The sequence below is a fragment of the Dermacentor albipictus genome, chromosome 8 (genome assembly GCF_038994185.2).
Source record: "Dermacentor albipictus isolate Rhodes 1998 colony chromosome 8, USDA_Dalb.pri_finalv2, whole genome shotgun sequence".
NCBI classification, from domain to species: domain Eukaryota; kingdom Metazoa; phylum Arthropoda; class Arachnida; order Ixodida; family Ixodidae; genus Dermacentor; species Dermacentor albipictus.
The window spans coordinates 53596461-53621263 of record NC_091828.1 but is presented as its reverse complement, the minus strand read 5'-3'; the positions used below and the strand labels follow the sequence as shown (position 1 = coordinate 53621263).

The 24803-nt window shown below is 47.2% G+C and overlaps 1 protein-coding gene across 2 annotated transcripts in view; it reads left to right on the top strand.

Annotated features, from left to right (window-relative positions):
* The window catches only part of LOC135921642 (uncharacterized), an 80410-nt gene that overhangs the window by 43367 nt on the left and 12240 nt on the right, over window positions 1-24803 (top strand). For both annotated transcript variants that reach the window (XM_065455921.2, XM_070522820.1), the window contains 3 exons: window positions 9929-10047; window positions 13993-14140; window positions 20684-20878. In XM_065455921.2, the coding sequence (XP_065311993.1) occupies window positions 9929-10047; window positions 13993-14140; window positions 20684-20878 (462 nt within the window). The remainder of the gene's footprint in view (window positions 1-9928; window positions 10048-13992; window positions 14141-20683; window positions 20879-24803) is intronic.

Here is a 24803-nt window from a genome sequence, read left to right as displayed (position 1 = left end):
ACCCCCACATCACCTCCGATTCAGCTTGGCCCAGCCCCATACCACCCCCATGGTTAGGGTGGGCCACCCGCCATATTTAGGTTCTCCCACCCCGATATCATCCCCAAATCCAAACTGGCCCACCCCCATATTCCCCCAAACTTAGGCTTACCCACCCCTATATCACCTCAAATTTAGGTTGAACCACCCCCATATCAGCCTCAAATTCAGCATGGCTCACTACCATTTCATCCCAAATTTAGGTTGGGCCACACTCATATCACTACCGAATTCAACTTGGCCCATCCCTGCATCGCACCCAAATTTATGCTGATGCCACTTCCAATTTCAAGTTGGCCACCCCAACCCTTAGTATGGGAAATATAAATATTTCCCATAAGATCTAACATATTTATCGGAAATAATAACATATTTCCCATAATATAACATATTTCCCATATTTATGAGGGAATGCGTCCCATATTTATATGGGAAATGCGTCAAGTTTTTCGGCGTTACAGACACGATTTTGCTACTAAATTACTGGCGTACTCGCTAAAGAATGCGCAGCATTCTTTAGCGATATATGTTGCTCCTAAAGGCTGACGCCTAGTCAAGCTAGTTTCTCTGTAGGGCTTCTAGAAGAGTTGACTGTTGGGCTAGTTGGTCGTCCATACTTGAAGTAGTATCCTTACTATCATTCCCTTCGATTAAACAGTTGTGAGTAGCGTTTGTCCTTGTCTGTCTTCCTTGTGTCTGTGGTTGTATTTGCGCTAAGCTACTACTTCAAGTCTCTGTAGGGCGACCGGGGTAGACACAGCACGGGACGTTTATTCAAATGGTTTTAACGCGACAGCGTTAAGGAGCTCGTGTCGCAGAAAGCCGGTGTCGTCGGTGTCGGCGTCGTCGGCCGTGAGCGATAAATTCCAGCAGGCACTTCATGAATAAAAAACAACTTGCAAGATGGGCTGGGTGGGAATCGAACCAGGGTCGCCGGAGTGTGAGACGGAGGCGCTACCACTCAGCCACGAGTTTTTTTTTTCTTTATTACCGACATGGCAACAAGGCTACAAAACAAGACATTTTAACAATAGACAACGGTCACGACAACATCTCTGCCATTGGTTGGCAGTCACAGGGCTAAAAACGCTTAAAATTCGCTAGCTCAGTCATCACACTGAGCCATGTTGGTTTTTCTTTTTGCAAATTATACATTTCCTTAATATGACAAATGCTTTCAATGAAGTATTCTCTAACAGGCCGGGCATTTACTTCGACATGTCTCACGGCCATTCTAGTTTTCCATAAACTATGTAAGGACACCAGCATGAACATGTCATAGGGTACTTTGTCTTCATTTAGAGTAGGCAAGAAACGAATCCCATATGGTGTAATCGGAAAGTCCTTCTTTAGTGTTCTCTGTAAGATGTCCCAATGGTAGACAGCATCCCAGCACCCGAAACAATAGAACACACTTTTCTCAGCCACGAGTTCGATGCTTCAAAGCGGTACAAAAGCGTCTCTAGTGAATGCGGTGTTGCCTTAGAAACGAGCTGTTTGTAAGGCTCAGGCGTGCGTCGCTTGCTCAGGCGCACATTTCGTTGCCGCGCCGAACGCGGCGCTGCTCGACGCTCACCGCGTCCCATGCGGGGCGCGCAGTCGCTGCGCCGTAGCCCACTGTCTTACACTCCTTGGCGGGTGGACGGGAACGCTGTCGCGTTCCACTCTTGAAGGCGAAGCTTAAGCGTCCCCCAATTTTTTTTTACGGCCACACCTACGGATTCATACCACTTGGCTGTAGGGAACGCATTAACAGTAGCTATTAATCCAAACGTTGCACATCTTCTCCTAGTTGGTGCATCTCTTATTTGGATGAATATTTAGAAATTAATAACGTTCGGGCAGCGACTCAGCCTAGCAGACCCTTTGTTCCACACGAATGTTGCATAGGAATGGCACTGGCCACCGGGCGGCATTGTGGGACAGGTGGACGTGCTTCACTCGGAGTGTGTGCCATTGAGGAGAGCCGAAAGTCGAAGAAAACAGACCTTCCAGAAGAACGCAATAAGAATAGCCATTTTGTTCACCCAGGTTCCACGTTACAAAGCATGAAAGTTTTTTTTTTGCATAACACGAAGCCATGCGCAAGCTTCTAGTTATGATGTCCGATAAATAAAATCTTCACAAAAGCGATGACTTAACAAATGAACACGACACTGCTACGTTTTAGGAAGAGAAAATAGAAAACATATTATTTCAAGAGCACCAGTGGAAAACCAGAACCGAAAGCGAATCTTAAGTTTTGTGTTTCTGCCATCTAGTGAGAGACTACAAAACTAGGTCCTATGCGGCTTAAAAAAAACTGCGAAGGGGGAATCGAACCGCGGCAACCGTGACGCGGGGCAAAATGTGTGCGCGATTTCACCACTCGGCCACGGCTTCCGATTGTTTGCTAAGCGGTACGCTCATGTTTTTATAGATACAACGTTAATTTGCACGACAGTGTTAGAAAAAACGCTTTCGGGAACAGTGTTACGCCATGTGTGGAGAGTCGAGATAGGCATCAATCGAAAGCTGAGTGTCCGGACTACTTACGCTGCACAGGGTATTACGATAGACGCCGTACGTTTATCACAGGCGCCGTTATTGCCTCGAAAATCGAGTACAAATTTTCGTCGTTTCCATAGGCTTCCATTGCTTAATCTTTAACAACCGTGGGAACAAAATTCTTACGTGCCATAGAGTGATCACTGCACTTGGCTCGTGTGGATTGTCTTCCAGAACACGTCTGTCACCTGCCTTTTTCAATAATCGACCTGCAGCTTTTGTTATTCGCGAAAAACCCGCTCGTTCCATTGAAAACGCGCTAGCTTCGTGCCGGGGCCGCATGGGGCGCTAGTTGGTACGTGTCCAGAAAAGCTGGATATGTTCGTAGTAATAGAATTCTGTTTCACCTAGGAAAGACTGAATCCACGCTACTAAATACCCAGAAACACCACAGGATGCTAACCGATTGATCGATACAGTGTGCTCCACAGTGTCGTATGCTTTAGCGATATCGAGTGTCAGCGAGTTGTATTCGGCTTTCTAAGTCAACGTGGCCATGCCAGATAGAGCAGCTGGCCCTGAAACCTATCTGACAGGGACTAAGAATGGAATTGTCATTATTAACTTTCATGATACGAAGGTGAAGAAGCTTCTCAATGAATTTTGCTACGTTTGATGTACGCGCAATGGGCCTAATTTTCTCCAATACATACCTTCCTTCCTTGTTTCTGAAGCATCAATATTATTTTGACGAGCTTCCATTGCAACGGAATCCAAGCATATTTAATTGAATAATTCACCAGGTCTAAATGAACGTTAGGCGATTCCTGTAACAATTTTTTTAACATTGCATTTGTGACACCATCAGGGCCAGGGGCTGAATTCGCTAAACATAGTGCAGTGTCGTTTAGTTCAGATAAGGAAATTGGAGTGAAGCCATCCGAAGGATTGAAAGTAGAATGAATAGCCGGAAGCGGGGCCGTCAATCGATTTTCGATGCATTTGGTAATCCCTTCTAGGGAGGCGGCCAGTTCTTGCGGGGTCAAAAGAATTGAGTCTAATGTTAACGGTGTTGGTAGCACCTTCCTAGCACGAAGGAATGCAAATAAAGCGCGCTTATTTTTTTAATTTGATAGATAATCGTAATGCCTAATATAGTATTTCCCTTCGGCTCGATTGCAGACACCAGTCCCGCAGGGCTCTAAGATTAAGCGTACTCCACTGCCTGAGACACGTGCCTCGGCGCTAAACTCTCGGTCCTCCAGCGCCTCAGAGAGAGCAATGGAGGGTCGAAACAAAAGCCCCGGTGTCAGTGACACCGAACGACAAGCGCTCTCTTGAGCGCGGTAAGAGGGACAAGATCCCAATAACCACCCGAAATAAGAAGGCGATAACCTGAAGGTTATGGCTCCTTTGTACCATCCTTCCTGAGATCTGCGTCACCTATTATCTTTCCTATCTCCTATTCAATTGTTAAAGGCATTTTTTACCCTTCAATTCCATAATGGATTTTATTATTCACTGGAATTTTAGAGGTCTGTTACATAACTTAGGTGACATTAAAGACCTGTTAACTTCTCTCCTGTGGCCTTGTGCTTACAGCAAACAAACCTAGGCGAAAAACAGAAACATATTTTAAAAGGTTTCAGTGTTGTACGGCGCGACCGTACTCACCTGAACCGACTTTCGGGTGGTGTAGCCATTGTTGTGCAGGGCATTATTGCAGTTAGAGAAGTTCCAATTATCAGTCATATCGACGCCGTTGCTGTCACCCTTATAACTCCCAAAACCATCACCATTTGCTCGCTATATATCCCACCCCACTCCCATTTTCCCACCAAAGACTTAGAAAATATAACAGGTCAATTACCGGAGCCATTTGTTTTAGTGGGGGATTTTAATGCACACGGTACTCTTTGGGGCAGTATCAAAACTGACCAAAGAGGGAAAATGGTTGAAAGTTTTATTCTGTCAAATGATATCTCCCTTTTAAATTCAGATGCACCGACATACTTTTCACCGACTTCCCGCACTTTTAGTTGTTTAGATTTGGCTTTTTGGTCACCATCTCTTTTTAATGATCTTAAATAGGAAACCATCGACAAGTCTTATGGCAGTGATCACTTGCCCGCAATCATCAAATTTTTATCATCACCACCAACCTTAATCACTAGGCCACGCCAGTGAAAATTACAGCTCGCTGACTGGCCGCTTTTTACGGAAAACGCGAAACGGGAAGTTGTCTTTTCACAAGAACTAAGCATTGACGAACTTAACGAAAAAATCACTGAGGTCATAATCTCTGCAGCAGAAAAGGCAGTACCCCAGTCGTCCGGTATTGTACACAAAAGGATAAATCCCTGGTGGACGAACGAGTGTACCGAAGCCAAAAAGAAACAAAGTAAGGCCTGGGGAATCCTACGGAGGTACCCCACTTATAGCAACCTTTTAAATTTCAAACAGGCCAAAGCCAAAGCACGATTTATTCGAAGAGAGGCAGAAAAATCGTCATGGCAAAAATATGTATCTTCCATTAATAATACGGTCACCTCAAAACGAATGTGGGACCAGGTAAGGAAATTTAAAGGAGAGTACACGTCATACACAATACCACTACTGACATGTCCAGGCACACAAACAACACTGCAGGACCAGGCCAACTCATTAGGTGAACACTTCTACAACATCTCCAGCTCAGCAGACTATTCAAATTCATTCTTAAAATATAAAGAATCGCCGGAGAAACAGAGACTGCCCACCACTGGGGCTTCAAAGGAACTTTATAATAACGTCCTCACAATGCAAGAACTGAACAGGGTTCTCTCGGCCGGTAAAAAAACAGCAACAGGTCCTGACCGTGTCCACTACACAATGTTGGCACACCTATCCCAAGCATCAGCAGAAACACTTCTTAAATTTTTCAACAAGATCTGGGGAATCTGGTGTAATGTCTACAGACTGGAAAAACGCAGTAATAGTGCCTTTTTTGAAATCAGGTAAACCCGCAACGTCCCCAAGCAGCTACAGGCCCATTGCCTTAACAAGCTGTCTAGCCAAATCCTACGAGAGTATCATAAACATAAGGCTCACATTCATCCTTGAATCACGGAACATAATGGACACGCACCAGTGCGGATACAGAAAGGGCTGCTCGACAACTGACCACCTCGTACGACTAGAACATGAAATACTTAACGCGGTTCCACACAAACAACACTGTCTCACAGTATTTTTCGATCTAGAGAAAGCGTATGATACCACGTGGTGCGTGGCAGAATGCTTAACTGTCTAGCTGATCTTATGGCAAATAGGACATTTCAGGTGCGTCTCGGCACAATACTTTCACGCACATCTACACAGGAAAATGGCGTTCCACAGGGTTGTATTCTGAGCACGACACTATTCATAATCAAAATGAACTCTGTTAATAAGATCATACCATCCTCTGTTATGCACTCAATATATGTCGACGATTTGCAAGTGGCTTGCCGCACCTCAAATCTACCCACTTGCGAAAGACAACTACAAATAACCATAAATAACCTTGTACAATGGGCTGACAAAAATGGATTCCGTTTTTCAACAGAAAAAACTGTTACAGTTCTCTTCTCACAAAAAACGAGGGTTGCACGTCAATACAGTTCTCGCATGGTACAACCTTGCCGGTCAAAGAAGACTACAAAATTTTAGGCGTAACATTTGACACAAGGCTGAACTTCCTGGCCCACATTAACACAACCAAAATAAAGCAAATAAAGCATTAAATATCCTCAAAGTGCTATCGCACAAGCACTGGGGCTCTGACCGAACTTGTCTACTACGTGTATACCGGTCCCTCGTACGTAGCATCCGCGACTACGGTGGTAGTGTAGTTTATGGTGCAGCTAGGCAGTCATAGATCAAGCGACTCAACCCAGTTCATAATCTCGGCCTACGACTGGCAAGCGGTGCCTACAGAACATTGCCTGTCCAAAGTTTATATGTGGACTGCAATAAGCCTTCCTTACAGCAACGCAGAGCACTACTGACACTTTCCTATGTACTACGAATTCAATCATCACCACAACATATATGCTACAGCATCGTAACACAGTGCAAATCACAGATACCCTACACAAGCAAACCGAACATGTTTCGGCCACTAATCTTACGATACGAAGAATACTGTCAAGCTTATGATGTCCTCAGCCCTGTAGGCTGCTGAAAGGCCACCAAGATTGCCACCATGGTACACCTTTTCACAGCTATGTGACCGGACACTAACACATTTAAAGAAAAAGACATTCCACAAGAACACATAATACAAGAGTTCCGAGCTATTCAAGAAAAATACAAAAATCACAGAATTTTACACTGACGGCTCCAAAACACAAGAATACGTAAGTGTCGGAATAATAACGACAAATTGGCAAAATAGCATTCGGATAAATAATTTTTCTTCAGCGTTTACCGCTGAAGTTTTTGCGATATGGACGGCAGCAAAAAAAATTACCAGCGACAAGCTGATGAATGCTATCCTATATTTATTTATTTATTTCGCGTACTTTCCTGGCCCGAAGGCATTACAGAAAGGAGTGGCAAGTGAGAAAAAAAAGTACATAATTATACAATAGTAGGTATTACAAAACGGCAGAAAATACAGCAGTCTTAAACTTGCCAACGTCAGAAATGGCAGCGATGGAGAGAGGAAGGCCGTTCCAGTCGGCGCTGGTTTTAGGAATAAAAGAACCATGACACATCTTTGTTCTAAAATATGGAACATCAACTTTAAACACGTGATCGAAACGGGATGAAATGTATGAAGGGCGAGTAATAAGATGATTCTTTAATCGTGGGTTGTGATACAGCCTGTGGAAAAGACGCAGTCTAAAACATTTACGGCGCAATGAAAGCTCCGGTGATGTAAGTGTGTTTTTCATGGAAGTAATGCTGGCGTAACGGGAATAGTTAGATAAGATGAAACGTGCTGCACAATTCTGCATGGATTCTAGTGTGTTTATCAGTGTGATTTGATGGGGATACCATACGGTGGATGCATATTCTAGCTTTGGTCGCACTAATGTTTTGTAGAGGGTAAGCTTTATCGGCATAGACGCAGCAGAGAAATTTCGACGCAAGTACCCAAGAACCCGGTTAGCGTTATTAGTGACGTGTTTGATGTGCGTATGCCATGATACGTTACGTGAAATATGGACACCTAGGTATTTGTACGAGTTCACGGATTCAAGAGAAGTATCGTGAAGTAAGTAAACACGCGTGTTGTCAGTGTTAGTGCGGCTTGATACATGCATTGTTTTACATTTATTAACGTTTAGTCGCATGAGCCATTTATCGCACCAGTTGGATATGCTTCTAAGATCATCTTGAAGCAAATCAGAATGAGTGTGGTTAGTTATTTTGCGATAAATGACGCAGTCATCTGCGAAAAGCCTGAGAGATGAATGGGAAATGCATTTAGGAAGGTCGTTTATGTAAATGAGGAAAAGCAGGGGACCCAGTACCGATCCCTGTGGTACACCCGATGTTACGGAAGTGCGAGAGGATGAACATTCATTAGCTGAAACGTACTGAGTTCGATTAGACAGAAAGCTTTTAATCCAGTTTAGTACATTAGGGTCAATGTTAAGCATGCTAAGTTTAAGAATGAGGAGATCGTGTGAAACAGTGTCGAAAACTTTTCCAAAGTCCAAAAACACGCAGTCTACATCGAAGCCCATATCAGTATGGGTAAACAGGTCATTAGTAAAACATAGGAGTTGCGTTTCACATGAAAATGTTTTCCTGAAACCGCGTTGTTCAGTCGAAAAGAAGAAATTAGACTCAAGGAAATCAATCAGATGAGAATGTATAATATGCGCCAATATTTTGCATGGTATACTTGTCAGTGATATAGGACGATAGTTATCGGGGGAATGAGTGTTACTTGATTTAGGGACTGATTCGTTTATACTGATTCTACTGATTTTGTACTGATTCGTTTAGCGCACTCAGAGCTCTAAACCTTAACTCCGAGGCCGTTGAGCTCGTGTGGGTCCCGGCTCACTCGCAAGTGGAAGGCAACGCACTCGCCGGCCACTATGCCCGAGAACTGCCATTCCGGGCCGAGGACGAGCCAGAGCTACCGCACCCCGTGACAAGCTACAAAGAAATCACGCAGATGTACAGAAACGGCAGATGTAGGCTTCCCCGTCCGCATCCGCAACTCAGCCGAATGCAGCAAACAATCGTGCGACGCACGCAAGCGGGGTCGCTAGCGCATCCCGTGCTCTTGCATAAGATGTTTCCATCAGAGCATGACACTTCATGCCCTTTTTGCAGACGGTCAAAAGGCACTCTAGCACACATCCTTGCAGAGTGCACTAAGCTCAAGAACCCCCACCATCCCTACCCCGCACCCTCCCCAGCCCCAACCCCCCTGAGCGATGGGAGACCTTGTTGTCCAGCCCCGACCTACGGACCCAGCTCGCGCTGGCGGCTAGGGGCCAGGACCCGCTGGACGCATATGGGACCTGAGAAGAAGGTTCCACCCCATCTGGTGCCAGCGCGCACAAACCGTCACTAAGGGCTCAGTACAAAAGTTGATTCGCTCTCTCTCTGAACCCTTACTTGGTGATATCCTAAACATGTTGGCCTATAACGAATACGGAAGAACCTTACGATTCTGCTGGGTCCCAATCCGTGTTCGGATACCAGGCAATGAAGCAGCAGATAGATGCGCGTTCATGGCAGCACACAAAGGTATAACGCAAACAACACTTCCATACAAAGATAGTATCCGAGCGATTCGTAAGGCCCTGACATCAAAGTGGCAACTAGAATGGGACTCTTGCACAAATAACAAGTTACACACAATAAAACCCCTGCTTAGCGAATGGAAGTCGTGCAGTAACCAGCAACGCTTCTATGAGGTGATCCTTTGTAGACTCTGAATCGGGCATACACACCTGACACACAATTTTCTACTACAAAACGAAAACCCGCCAACTTGCGAGGAGTGCCATGAACCCCTCACAGTAATGCACATTATTATGACATGTCCAAATATCGAAACACAGAGAAAAAAGCTTTTACAGAATCTATATAACTTACATATACCTTTACACCCCGCCTCAATACTCGGAGATAAACCGCTAGTGCCCTTCACTGGCTTGTTCAACTTTCTAGAAGAAACCGGTTTTTTACACAGACTCTAAGGTAACACAGCTTCCGCTGCTCCAACATTTGAATTCCTAATATCTTGTGGCTGGCGCAGCATGGCCTTAGTCGCTTTTGCGCCATTAAACCCGAATTTACTAACTTTATATAATTTATTCTCGCTTCTCTTTCTACTGGGATTTGAAATTATAAATGCTGCTACGTAAGCGCCTTTATTTTCCGAATTTTTAAGTTTTCTTTTCTGCAGGATATCCGCGAGCACGTAAACTCCCAAGTACCGTCGAACGTGCCCGCTCCAGCGTTCTACACTGTCGTCGGCGCACTCTTCGATGAACCGTTCCTTTATCAGAACATCGACAGATCCAAGCAAGTCGTTTGCCGTTACATTTCTAAACCATCTGCGACATGTCGAGACTGAAGTTTCAGTGAACGGATAACAGCTTTTCTAACTTTCAGTCTAATAGTTAACCTCATGTCTTTTTAACTAGATTTTGTTAATGTTTCGTAATAATTTAGTTCAAATATTTAAAAACAGCTTATAACAGTTCCTGTTGTCAAATGCGTACAGGGTTGATGAATTTTGCTGTTGCCGTAGTATTACATTCTAACGCGTTTTTGTTTGCCTATTTTTCTCAATTTCAGTGTGTGTTGTTCTTTCTTTGATCTTTCTTACTCTCCGTGTACAAGATAGATTCTGCCATAAAATTCAACTACTATTTGCTGCATCTGATTAAACATGTTCCAAAAAGATGTTAGCTATCATAGGCAGAGCGGCCACAGCGCTGAAACCAGGCAAGGGACGAATAATTGAGGCAGCAACAGCGCTTGTGTAGGTCCGTGTTAATCGTCGCTTGTCTGTTTCAGCGCTCAACTCGCTGTCATTACGGTTTTGGATGAAATTGACAAGTGTTGCGTTGCGAAACCCCACTGACATTAGTTTATTCTAGGAACCACCGATTTGACTAAAACTTGTATCGAATATCACTGGACATGCATTGTTAAAAAAAAAACTTCGACTAAACAGTACCAAAGTGCGGCAGAACTCCCTGATATAGCGTTTTAGTTAAGAAAGTGACACATGCCATCACCTCTCAGGTGGTATAGTTAAGGGCTAATGAAGCACATTTTCGGTAGAGTTGTTTGTTCCAGTGTCAGAATATCAAATAAGTGACGCTTGCAAGTGCGAGGACTGCTCGCCTCAAAGAAATCGCAAAGAGGAGAAGGACAGGCGGCGACACCGCGAGCAGATGCGTGTGTCAGCTGTCCATGACGTCTCAGTCAAAGACATTCAAATAGGAAAGTGTACCGGAACCATGTGTTCGAGAATGAACGAGAGCAGGTGCTCTGTTAAGATACTCATGTGCAAGAAAGACTCGGAATAGGAAAATGACGACCCGTCCACCCTGACCTGTTCAGGTGCGAAATTTGCAATGACAATTTTTGTTGCTTTGTCTTTTTTCTAACATTTAATTTGGAGTTCCGCTTCAATTCTATCTACTCGCCTAATTTAGCGCCGATATTTACACGAAAATGAAATTTAAAGTTCAGAGTTTAACGTGCCAAAGTTACAGATTCGTTTAAGGACGCCGTAAGTTGAGAGTTCTCGCCAAGGTTGGCGACCAAGGAAGCGTTGAACTGGCCGGCTTGAGCGTCGGGCTGGCGGTGCTGTAGCCCTCAGCTGACAGACACTTGATGCCGACTCGATGCTGCCTTATCAGCGGCACTGCTCGGGCTTGCGAGGCGCGATTGTAGCCCGGGCTCGAGGGTGGGTCTCCGTGCCACAGCACAGATGTCGGCTGCCCAAGCCGGGAGGTCGCGTGCCGGGAGCCGGACCGCGGTTCGCGCGGCTGCAAGGCCAGCGTAGCGCCGCAGGTGCGTCAGTTGTGCCCGCGAGTACTGCAGGCAGTTCGCACGGCCATGCGGTTGTTTCCTGCTTCTGGAAATTTGATTAGTCCACTACATGCAACGACATTGTGATACTGGCCGGATCCGGGAATACCGTCAACGCCCGTTACGAAGGCAATGGTCGCCCGCATCGACGACGATTCTGAGCACAGGATAATCCCTGCACTGGCCCTCGCAAGACTTTGGTCAATGCACACATCGCATGTGAACGCGCAGAATCGTTCACGCCATATTCCCGTCGTGGCCTGTGTGGCTACTTCAAGACTGGAATGACCACTTGCCGTTGGCACTCGGCGCTCTGCTGTCGCTAGACGTTTGCTTCCCGGCAGGAACCAACAAGGTGCGAACACGGCGCTGCTGTGTGCCCACGTGGTACGCCGCATATCAGGGTTAAGCTCCGTTAACGTGGCATTTACGCAATCCTGACTGTTCCGCGTGAAACGCTCAAAACCAAAGCTGTCGGTTTGTGCAGAAGCTGCCGCCGTGTTAGCAATAGGTCTCTGATTTCGCGCCGGTACATCCGACAACATCTGGTCATTTGTGCGTCTCTTGCGATGGTCGCCTGTGCGCCTTGCACGTCGATAGTCTCTTGCGGTCTCTCGTTGGCAATGAATGTCTCCGCATTCATACGACCATTGACTGCTGTGGGGTCGTGATGTGGTTGTTGTGTGGAGCTTGGAAGCTGCGTCGCCGATTGCAGCGGATGGGGCGTGATCTGGGGCTGTGGCAGTGACGCTGTGGTGCAGGATGCCAAAACAGAGTCCGAGACCCGTGGCAGAATAATGAGCTCGCAACCGCGGTGAACAGCAACGCGGGCCGCGAGCCAGCCTGCCAAAACCTTGCCGGGTGCAGCTCCAGCGGCGAGATGGTGCAGCTCCCGAGCAGAAGCTGAGCTGGCGTAGACGGCCATGTAAAAATAGGAGTCGTGGTCGCCGTGCGCATTCCAACTTCTAAGGCGAAGGTGACGGCGCAGCCACTGGTGGCCTGCGGTGGGGCTGCCTACGCACCTCTCTACCCAGGCGCTGCCGGGCACAACTGCCGCGTCGACGCGGTGTATCTCGCGAGACCAGTCCGCGGAGCAGTGCTGGTCAGAATCGCTGCCGGCGCAGCAGAGCCGGCCGCAAGGAGCTTCCAAAGCTTCACTCCAATCAGGCAAAGACCGGTCCCTGATGCCATCGTACTTGTGCCATCATTTTGCGGCACCGCGAAGGTGGTTTACTGCAGCCGACAAGCCTTGTGTGGTCCGGCCAAGCATGACGAGCGCCGAGCACGTTGGTTGTTTCCGCCTAAAGGACGGCGTCATCATGAAGCCCGCAGAGCTCTGGCACTTGCCGAACAGCTGGCCCATGATAAGGCTATAGGCGAGAACCGGGAGGTTGTCGGAGGCGACGTAGTCCAGCGAGAGCACCGAGATGGTTCGCATGCGGACCGTGAGACTATCAGGCGAGTCTCTCGAGCAGCCACAGGAGGCGTCCACGGATAATGCGACATCGGCTGCAGTAGTCACGCCAAACAGACCCAACGTCAAGGGAGCGTGAACGGCATCTGTTGAGCCAGGGGCGGTTACGGCCGCGGTACGCACTGCAGTCGGGTGCATGGCTGGGGGAGCGTGAACTTCGCGGCGGAGTATTCGATGATGTCCTGGTGAATATATGCATGGCAAGGAAAGCGTGGACGGTCATCCCTGGCCCCAGAAGGCACGGAAGGCAACGTGCTCCCACGGGGACAGTCCTTAGAGGTGGACCGCCTTAGTCTGTGTTTTCGTCGAGTTTGCCTTTTTATAGAAACAAGAGTGATCAGAACGCCACCAGAACGCTCGCGCCCTCAGTCCGAACACCCGTGTCCAAGTGCGTCTCTTTCTTTCGAGCTGTTCGAGCTCTCCGCCTCCACAGTAATACGCTTCCTGCTGCCGGGTCCTAAGTCAGCCACTGTTTTTGTTCAGCAGCATCATATCGTATCCTCTGAACCACCGCAAAGGGCACTATTTTAAACCGAAGACATTTGCCCGTGCGACAAGCGCAAGTGCCTCTACTGGAACAGATTCACTTTGTCCCCAAAAGTTTTACCGTTTACGGATTGCCTGGTTACCGTAAGCGTGAGCGTGAGCGACCTGGTTGGTGGCGCAGAGCTCATCCACACATGCACAGAACTCTTATCATTGTACCCAACTGTATTCAAAGTTTTGTCAGTTGCGCAATTGTGATTGCATTGCTTTTTTAGGTGTTGTTTTCGATAAATACACTAAAAGAAATAAACACGGAAATCTGTCTGTGTCATCGTGGTTAAACGAAGCCACAAAAGATGTCGTTACCAGCGTCCGGTAGCCCGTTATTGCGCAAATGCCATTACGTATACGGGAATACCGGACGCGCTAAAACTCTCTAACGACTCGTTATGAAACTGCAGTGGCATCACCGAGCCATCGTTCTATGTGGCCCTCACCCATGTGCCCTACGCCGACAGGAAACGCACAGACTGCCGCATTCTGCCTATGACCATGCTAAACTTCCCCGCTGATCCACCGCGCTGGGAATTCAAATACGGCATCTCCATCGTAAGTGTGGCTAGCTTTCTTTACTCTATACGCGTCCATTTGGCAGGTTAGCTGCGTGACAACCCACTGCAACTGTTACCTTGGTAAAAAGGGTTACCTGAGAACTGAGGGTATTACCATTTACAATGCCTTCTATATATATACGAAGCATGAAGGCCTATGCCATCGAAATCGCCAACTACCCTTTCTTTTGCGATGACCGGCCATATTCCGTGTTTGCAAATTTCCCATAACAGACTTCATCTGCCGTATCGTGAATGGCTTTGCGTTGACCGAGTGAGCGTAGCAGGAACCTGCGACGTACGATTTCTTCATACGCAATCCTAATCACGATTTGCTGCGTCTTGTGACTTACAGCCTGAAAGGCACCTTCTGGACGGCCTGTACTTGCTCGAAAAGAACTCCACTGTGTAGGACTCGCCGCCACCAGTCTCTCTCTTTGTCACAGTCTGTGAAAGTAACAGGACACTGCCAAAGCATCTGATCCAAAGTAATGATGCCATTACACTTCTCGCAATTGATTGGTACCTCTCTTTCAGGATATGGCTTATTAATAAAGTTTGGACTTGGATAAGTTCTTGTCTGCAACAATCTCAGTCACCGCTTGAGCTCTATTGAGCTTAGCGTGTAGCAGTGGGAATTTCCTTCACTTCATGTAATAAAGCGTCGTGATTCCATTATATGTAAGTAATTGGTCCCTGTTCTCCTCCTGTACATTATTAAGGTCCTGGTCGCGTAGTGCACGGATAGTAAGTCCTCGTGCAGCTGCGTTAGCCATCTCGTTTAAATTCTTACGAGATGGATCGACAGACCCCATGTGTGCAGGAAACCAGCGGATTTCGATCCCTTGGCCGTCCAACTCACCGATCAGCTGGGCAGCCCTTTTGGTTACAAAGCCAGTGGTAAAGTGTCTAATAGCCATGTTAGAGTCACTGTAAATCTTCGTCCACTTATTATTCCTTAAAGCCAATGCTATCGCTACTTGTACCACGACTGTCATGTCTTTAGTCATGATTGTAATAGCATCCCGAGTGAGACCATCGGCATCTACTACTACTGCCGTAAAGGCTTTCTTTCCTCTGACCCATGCAGCAGCTACAAAAGCCGCATGTTCTCTGTCGTGTTCTATCTCTTGCAGGAGAGCTTTGGCCCTTGCCTTTCGTCTTTCCAGGTTGTGCACCGGGTGAATATTTCTGGGGAAAGGAGTCGTCTTGATTATCTCTCTTATGCTATCTTTTAGTTCTACTGTGCCTTCACCTGAAATTTTGGATTCGGTTGGGCACCACCCTACCTCTTCTAGTATTGCTCTACCTGACCTTGTTCCAGAGAGCCTCTCTCTGTGGGCAATTTGCTGAGCTTCAATTATCTCGGCTATTGTGTTCTGGAGCCCCAGTTTCATTAATTTATTATCCGGCGTGTTAATCGGTAACCCGGCTGTTGTTTTGACTAGCCTTTTAATTATTCTGTTTAACTTGTTTAGCTCTGTCTATGTCCAACTGAGCATCCCAGCTACATAGGAGAAGTGACACAAGGCGAGAGCGTGGACCAGTCTCATGGCGCTCTCCTCTCCCATCTCTCTGTGTCTGTTAGTGATTCTCCTTAGCAGTCTTATTACCTCCACAGTCTTGCCTGTGATGTGTCGTATTGTTCTTCCGTTTGCCCCGTTTGCCTCCAGGAATAACCCTAAGACTCTGATGGATTCTACTTGCTTAATAGATTCGCCTGCCTTCGTGCTTAGTACTAACCTGGGTTCTTCCTCGGGAACATATCCCCTCGGTTTTCTACCCCTTCTTCTGTTCTTGAGTACAAGGAGTTCAGACTTATTAGCAGAGCACGTGAGTCCCATGTCCTCTAGAATAGACTCTACCTCATAAATGCTCTGCTGAAGTTTGCTTTCCGCATGTCCCATACTTCCTTCAGTGGTCCATTTAGTCACATCGTCTGCATAAATGGTAAAGTGAATGCCCTCTATCCCTTTTAATCCCTTTTCCACTTTTGATATCGCCAGGTTGAAAAGCATAGGTGACAAGACCGACCCATGTGGCGTCCCTCTGTCACCTAGATCCATCTTCTTTGATTTAATATCCCCGAATCTAAGGTGAGCTGAACGATTGCAAAGAAAGGTTTTGACCACTTCATAATGTTTTCTCCCCAATCCCAGCAAGTATTGCTCTATGCTTAATTCTGTCAAAAGCTTTTTCGACATCCAACCCCAAGAGAGCTCGAGCGTGTTTTGGTTTAGCTAATAGCAATTGATGCTTGAAATCACTTCAAGTATTGCTTTATGCTTAATTCTGTCAAAAGCTTTTTCGACATCCAACCCCAAGAGAGCTCCAGTCTGTTTTGGTTTAGCTAATAGCAGTTGATGCTTGATTAACAACATGGCATCTTGTGTGGACAAGCCTGATTTGAAACCAATCAGATGGTACGGTAGTATGTCATTGTCCTCCACATATTTCGTTAACCTGTTCAATATGACATGCTCCATTGTCTTCCCTAGACATGATGTTAACGAAATTGGCCTCAGATTATCCAAGTTCAGTTGCTTGCCCGGCTTTGGTATTAAGATAGTACTGGCTGTCCTCCATTCTTCTGGATATACCCCATCTTTCCATAGTTCATTAATGTATGTGGTCAGATATTTTATTGATTCGTCGTCCAAATTCTTGAGCAATCTGTTAGAGATGCCATCCGGGCCAGCTGCTGACCTACTATTCAGATCATACAGTGCCGTGCGTACCTCACTTTCGGTGAATTCCCGATCCATATATTTGCATTCTACTCTTAAGTAATCGGGATAACTCACATCTTGATCCTCTTTCCTGAGGGGCAAATATTTAGTAGCCAATCGCTCCATTATGCTCTCTGCGCTTGCAGCCTGACTTTCCTGGTGTACAAGTTTCGCCACTGCTGTACGTCTGTTCGATTTAGTGCCTTTTTCGTTGACCAGATGCCTGAGCAGACTCCAATTGCCTCCACGTTTTATCCTTCCGTCTACACATTTACGCACCTCATCTCATTTTTGTTTCTGCAAATCTCGTGCGTGTTCCTCTATATTCTTATTGAGCTGAGCAATTCGTGAATATTTTTTTTAATTATTTGAATGCGCGTTTTGATTTTTCGTGCAATTAATGTCCACCTTTCTGAATAATCGAGCTCGAGGAGAGTTACGTTATCTGCAACAGGCGCTTTTGAAAAATTCGGGGATACTTTAAAACTATCACCCTGTATTCTTTAGAAGGAAACCTTAACCACCCCTCGGGCTCCGCGAGCAGCTTACGCTGCTGTGAACATCTTCTCGGCCAAGTTTTGCTGTCGTACGGGCTGCGTGGAGCTCGCAAGCGGATCGCGAAATCACCTTTCTCTCTAACGCTCTCTCTTCAACAGACAGAAGGCCCTGCCCTCACTCTCTTCTGGGCGCTTTATTTCGTCATTGGACACTTTTTTTCGTCATTCCCTTAGACCGCTGCTACTGGCCGCTAGCTGATACCAGGCTGCGGTCGGCTACACGGCGTAGATACCGCGGCCGCCGCGGGGTGCCGCCACGAGTCCACTGGCTAAGCGCACTGCGGTTCGCCGAGGGCAACCGTGTTTGGCTTAAGTTTAGCGCATAGGCACCAACGGCGTTAGTCGTGGCGTCTACAGCAACATCCAAAATGAAATTGTAGCTGCGCCCCAAGGTGACATTTAGAAGGCGGATCGTTGTGGGCACGCCCCGCTTCGCCGTAGCTTTCGCAGCGCAAGGCAAAGAAAATTTATTTATACGGTTTTATACGCCAAAACCGCGATCTGATTATGAGGCACGCCATAGTGGGGAAATCCAGAAATTTGGACCACCTGCAGTTCTTTAACGTGCACCTAAATCCAAGTACACGGTCGTTTTCGCATTTCGCCTCCACGAAAACGCGGCGGCTGAGGCCCGTATTCGATCCCGCGACCTCGTGCCTAGCACCCCACACCGTAGCCAGTAAGCAACCAGTGAAAGACATCGAAGAAGGAACGGCAGCACAGCGGAGGCCGTGTTTGATTGCCAATAACTCCGCTTCTGCTGAACGCATTGAAGTACTTTTTGTGACAAAGTATTTCTGAAATAACCTATTTCCACTTCGAGTCATTTTCTCCACTTCGGTAAGAACTCGTTCAGGGCCCCTTTAAAGGAAGCTTTAGCTCGGAATCTGTGTCTAAATCCATAATCAAGATTTTGCTTGTTGGAGTTCCTTGACCTTTGCTTTCTGTATCAAATTCAGGAAATTTCATTATACTCCGTTCATCGGTTTCCCCGACCATGAAAGCATTTTTGCTTTGCTTCTATTTGAGTTGGAATATCGGAGTTGACCTCGAGCTAAAGCTTCCTGTCGAGCAGCTTTAGAGCAGGACCCAATATTCCTGCTACATAGCTAATCTTATTTACTGAACAACAAGGAGTTCTATGCTCACGTTAGGCCTGAAATTCACCTGAATTAAGCTGTTGAGTCACGGTTAAGTCACCTACGTGGGCGAGTTTTCAAAACATCAGTTATGGCCAGGAAAAAAGAAACACTCGTATTGGGCTTTCGAAAAATTGAACCCCCTGAGTTGGCTTTATTTTATCTTAACCTACAGAGTACTGCAACACACTGCCACTCTGGTGGATACGCTACCATGTTTGATGAGTCGTTCGGCGTGGAGCGTTCCATCAGCGATGGTGAAAAAAAAAAGTAGTCGTTTCTGCCTTGCAACACTTGCGGCTAATAGTTTACTTGAGCTTGCGGTCGGAGCTAGTCTTTTCTGAAAAGCCGCAACACCCAATTGAGGGTGCTAGACAATGATAGTTAAGGGCTCTGAAATTATAAAAACGTAGTAGAAAATAAGAGGAAAATCATTGACCTACTTTGAATAGAGTCCGCCTTGCCTCGGAATAAAATTATATAGCTTTGGCACTATATCTACAGCCAATCATAACCTGTGACTGGAGCGGGTAGGTCGCATGGAGCATACAAGCATTCAAGGCAACCATAGCAAGTGAAAAAAAAAAATTTTTATAACTGCAAGGAATAATTACACATGAGGACCAAATGTGCCATAAACTTCACGCTCTTAATAGAAGTCAGTGGAATAAAATGGAAGACTAAGCCATGTGGAAGCGCTAACCAACGAAGAAAGCATAAATTTATTAAGAATTAAAGGTGGCATTGGTAGCACGGAGATTTATGCGGCGACAGCTTTAAACAGGTCATACGTCATCAGGAAACCACTTTTGCGTCTGTTCTGGCTTACAGTGCCTCTGATCACTGGAAGAATGGCCCGATGGTGCTCCGTACGCGCATTGTACTAATCTAGCTTCTTCACCTTTTTCATTAGCCCAACTTGTACCAACTGCAGAACGGAGATCTTTCCAAGTGACCTGCAGTTATCATCAGCTATTTCCAACCTGTGTTTGGAAATTTGTCAGTCATATCAAGCGACCTAAGCCTATGTCACCCTAATTTAAAGCTTAAAGGGAGACGCAAATTGTGCTGTAGTGGTAAGCTAAGCCACGGCATAGTTGTCACTGTTGCCTTCGGAAATAAGGCTTGGTAAGGTAGGAAAAAAAAAAGACGGAAGCCCGAAGGACGGGTGTCAGCGCCATCCTGATAGTCCCGCGCCACCTTGCCGTAACGTTATGGATGCGGACAACGTCTGGTCGGATGTAATGTGGTTAATTATAGGTAAAAAAGGAGCGCATTGCATCTTTAAAAAAATAGCGTAACCCACCCCAACAATTCTTGAGACAGAGAGAGAGAACGTTCAACGAGAACAAAAGCCAAGAAAAAAGCGTGTCGCCAGAAAAGCGTGTCTCAGGACTGCCACTCCACGCCAGGTTAAAGCGGAAGGGAGAAAACAAAGTCGAGGTGGATTAGCAGGGATCGCGGAAACGTCCTTCTGTCCGATCAGTCAACATTTAAACAGACCAACTTGATCATCCAAAGTGGCCAAAAGAATAGAAAACACTTTGAAATTCGTGACGTCACACGGTGCGCTGACGTTGAGGTTTTGCCGCGAAATTCAAAAATCGCAAGCATAGCTTTCGTTGTCACCGTTATGATTGGCTGCTTAGGGGTTTTCTACCGCTCTAAAGGTGTACAAGACATGCAGTAGCAGAAGGCAGACGACATTAATTTTGGCTCCCTGCAGTTCTTTGACGGGCACATCAATCGAAGTATACAAAAGCATTTGTCGCGCTGCGCCGTCAAACCCCTCGCCCCCGTCAAAATGCGGCCGCCACGGCGGGGATTCGAACCCGGAATATCGCGCGCAGCAGCGGAACACCACAGCCACCGACACGGAGGCGTGCTCCCGCAAGGGCTGCAGAATGTAGCGTCAACCTTTCCTTTTCCTTTCAAGAACCACTTCTCTGTCACCACAGCCACCAACGCGGCGGGTGATTTCTCCGCTAGGCCTAACTTTTACTTTTCCTCTACAGTATTGACAATAGAGCCTTAAAGAATACTTGACCTCTCTAAACTTCTAGCGTCCTTCTGACGTTATGCGCCGTCTCCCTGAACCCTTTCTCTGTCGAGCTAGAAGGAAGCCATGAGCAACCTGAAGTGGATGCAGAGCCACAAGTGGGACTTCACGTGGATGGCCATATCTTTCTCCATGCGCGGCCGCATCTATGCGGCGACCAACGCCAGCGGCGGGAAGAATGCGGACAACCTGTTCCGCCCATGCAAAGACTTCAGTGGCCCCCGCGTCATGTACAACGCCCAACCACAGATGGTGAGCTCGCCTAGCCTTCTTACTATGCCATAGGGGCAGAGACGCAAGAACCCGCGATTTAGTAAACCGTATTCAGGAAGTATACTGAACCAAAAGCCACAGGGGTGGTCTTTTTATGTGTTCGTTACTGCGAAGCAGTCCTGCAGAGTATAGACGGCGATTGTCAGCGCTTTCTGTTTCCTGGTGGAGATAACGAGGTTTCGCATTTGCCGCAACACGGATGATAAAAGCGGAAGTAAGCGTTAACACTGAGTGCTGTATTTTGGGTCTTGTTTTAACATAAGCGCTCTAGTAAAGTAGGTGCATATTGCTTTATGTTCCCACGCAAAGGCAACTTTGAGACTAATTTCAGGAGCCTCCTAATCTGTGCACACTTTGCCTCCGTAGCTTATCTTTCATCGCCAGAAGAAGGTATCCGCAAAGACGGCTGGTGCATTTCCAGTGGTCGAGACAAAACAAAGCCCAAGAAATAAACAAAAGAAATAACGGATGAAGAGGAATAGACAGGACAGAGCGCCGACTAGTGTACTTTACTTTAGTAACTTAAAAACACTTCTTGTTGGACTAGTTATATACTATTCTAGGGCGCTATCTTAATGTGTGAGGGGTGGAATCAACTTTGAAGCAAAAGTGCGTGAACGTTTGATAAACGTCAATATTTAAGTGCTGAAAGAGTTATAGTGGGCACTACTTGTATTTCAAAATATAAATAATACATGTTATCAAATGGCGCTTAGCGCAGAAATGAATAAGAAATAAAGAATAAGAACGGGACAGGTGCCCTGTCCCGTTCTCTTCTCTTGTGTGTGTCCATTTATTTCGCGTCTTTATATTTTACAATGGGCTTTAATAACTAGTTGGCACATTACACTCGGAATAAAGATGGGCGCAAAATGTAGTGCGGATGCGAATAGGGACCCAAACGACTAGCATCGTTTTCCAACTGCTTACTGCAGACGCGGGACTGGGTAGGCACAGCTGCTCGAAGAAACTCTTTAACGCCGACTTGGAACGCTGGGTTTGTGCCACTTGTTCTGTGCCGCTCTTCAATGAACGTCTTTGATGCTGATTGGCGTGACTGTAAACTGGATTCTGCCACTGGAAATCTGCCGCTCTACAAGGTCGAAAACAATCCGTTTAATTTCTCCGATGCTGAGCTGAATCGAGCCAACGAGATGGTCTGCGTCTCCTAATCACTTTCGCCGCATAATCCGAGCGATTACACTGCGTGGACGCAGGGACTACATTATCGATCCCTCTTGGACTTCATTAGATCAGCAAACCTTTTTGTTCATTCTTTTAATCATTCTTATTCACCCCCATCCCATACCCCTGTATGCCCTGAGGCATTTACCCTCGCTTCAAAAAAAAAATGGTTCAGCATCGTCAAGTAGTATTTTTCGCGCCTTTCTCTCTATTGTTTCTTCTTCTTTTCCGCGTCTCAGCGCACTCGTTACCATGACAGTTGGCCGTCGAGTGGCTGCGGCGAGGCATTCGCAAGGATTTGACGAAGTTTCGTGGCTACCCACGTCACTGGACAACTCGGCTTTAGTTTTATTTCATGTAAGGAATTGCTTTTAAAGGGATGCTGAACAAGTATATGAAAAAACAAATTAGGGGAGGGAAGCAACGAAATTCAACTCGCAAGACTTTACTGTTTAGAGAAGCAATGTTTATTTCACTTGTTCTTTAAAGGGACCCTCACCAGATCACACAGTAAATATCGGTAATACGCTAGATGTTGTTACGTGTCCCCTACGGAGCGTTCTCCCGCAAAAAACCTTTCCAATCGGCTTATTAATAGCCGAGATACGAACATTTCAGCGCCGCGAACCCATGATTTCAAAAGGTCAGCTTCACCGCCAACAAAGACGCTCTCGCCATTTGCCCTCGCCTAGCCTCCGCAAGCGAAATTCCTTCCCTGCGTTCTCCCATACCGAAGCTCGAGGATCGCGTGACGCTTACGTCATGGGCCCCGCCTGCATTTTTTCCTAGCTTTTTTTTTTGTGTATGTGGCGCGGCGCACTTCCGCTGGCGGTGTCTCGCGCGAGCTGTTGTGATTGTGTCATTACGCGCTGCGCACGATTTTGCGCGCTGTGCACGAGGACCCGACTACCGGTATAAGTCAGTGCTAGACGAATACTGAGGCAGACACAAGCGGATCACAGAGCTTGGTCGCGCGCTGGAACACAGTAGAGAACGACATAGTTTATGTGTATGGGTGCGTGACTGACTGTACAGCGTGGGAACAAGCAGACGAAACGGAAGTAGGTCTCACTTCTTGCGGTGCAAAGTAAAACAAAAACACTGAGACATTCGGTTTCTGTTTTATTATGTCACTAAGCTTTAATTCGTGCATTCAAGCAACATATTAAAAAAAAAAACATGTTGCCTTGACTAGTTCTCGAAGTCACGTGTCACCACGAGCGACGTCACAGAACAAGCACGTGTACGTAGGCGCAATAGCATGCGTACGTCACCCTCCGGCTTGAAGCGCGGCAAGACGAAGGGCAAACGAAGTTGGGTTTGAAATTTCATATCTTTCCGCGGCGCGTAGCGATGTAATACTTTGCAGACACGATCGTTATCGCGCATTGTATGCTCTCCGCTTGTCAGCTAAAGATGGCCAGACCTGGTGAGGGGCCCTATAACAGATGGCTGTATTTTTGGACGATTGTGAGCACGCGGCGGCTGCGCACCGGTACGCGCGGGGCAGCGCGCCGACGGTCGTGACGTCATGTGTGCCGGCTTGCAGCAGCAACACAGGCGGGCAGCCGGCACTTGCCCGACGTCCGCCTCTCATTGTTTCGTGAGCGTGCAACCGTGGAAGGTGCGAGTGAAAGCGACTGCACGAGTGGCGCAGTTAGACAGGAGGGCGACCTGAACTTGCTCTGTAGTCGGTCTATGACGACGGAGCATATTCCAAGTGTGTACAATTCGAATAATGAGTCGAGGCGCAGTTTGGAGCGCGGTTGAAGTTGGAAAACAAGGCGTACTTTCTGAACACAGTACAGAAAGAGGGCGGCGATTTGCACGTTGTGCCGATAATATGGAGACGCCGAAAATTGGAGGACGCTTAAGCTTGGCCTTCAAGAGTGGAACGCGATAGCGTTATCGCAACCCGTTCGCACCACCCACTCATTCGCTCGGCACGCTCTTCAGTCACACAAAGACGAAACATGCGCCTGAGAACGCGGAACGAACCAAAGAACTCGGGTGTCTCGGAGGGCGAAACGATCTACGGGAGCCAAACGTCGTGATCGGCACGGACAGCCGGGCCGCGACGCGCCATGAAGGCGGACGCGATCATGGGGCCGACGCCTCGTTGCGATCGTCCTCTATCTCGCTTGGGAGCACCACGCAGACGCGTGACTCCTCGCCAGCAGCACGGCACACATCGCAGGGGACGCTTTCCCGCCAGACGCGCTACGGCGCAGCGATCACCTCAGAGACGTCCCGCATCGGACGCTGCACCTAGGAGTGGCGCTGTGAGCGGAAAGAGGAGCCGCGTCGCGTAAAACGAGGGTTCGAGTTACGCCCGCTGTAAGTTTGAAGGGGAGAGAACGAGAAAACTTATTAATCGCAAGGGTATTGGCGCATCCTCGCACCGGTCCCCGCACGACCCCAATGCGCTCAAACGAGACGAAGGGGAGAAGCGGGCGAGTGGCGCGCCACCTGTCGCGGCAGCGCTGTACATTGTGAGGAGGGGGGTCTTCTGTGTTTGCCGCAAGATGGCTGTGCGTGTGCGCCAAGCGGAGAGAAAATATAGCGGAAACGTACTTCGCTAGTCGTTTAATCGTGACTCCTGCAATTTACATGCTCATAATTACCGATATACACCGCAGTATAACTTTCTACGGTGCGTTTCTAAGGCAACACCGCATTCACTAGAGGCACTTTTGTCGCGCTTTGAACCATGGAACTC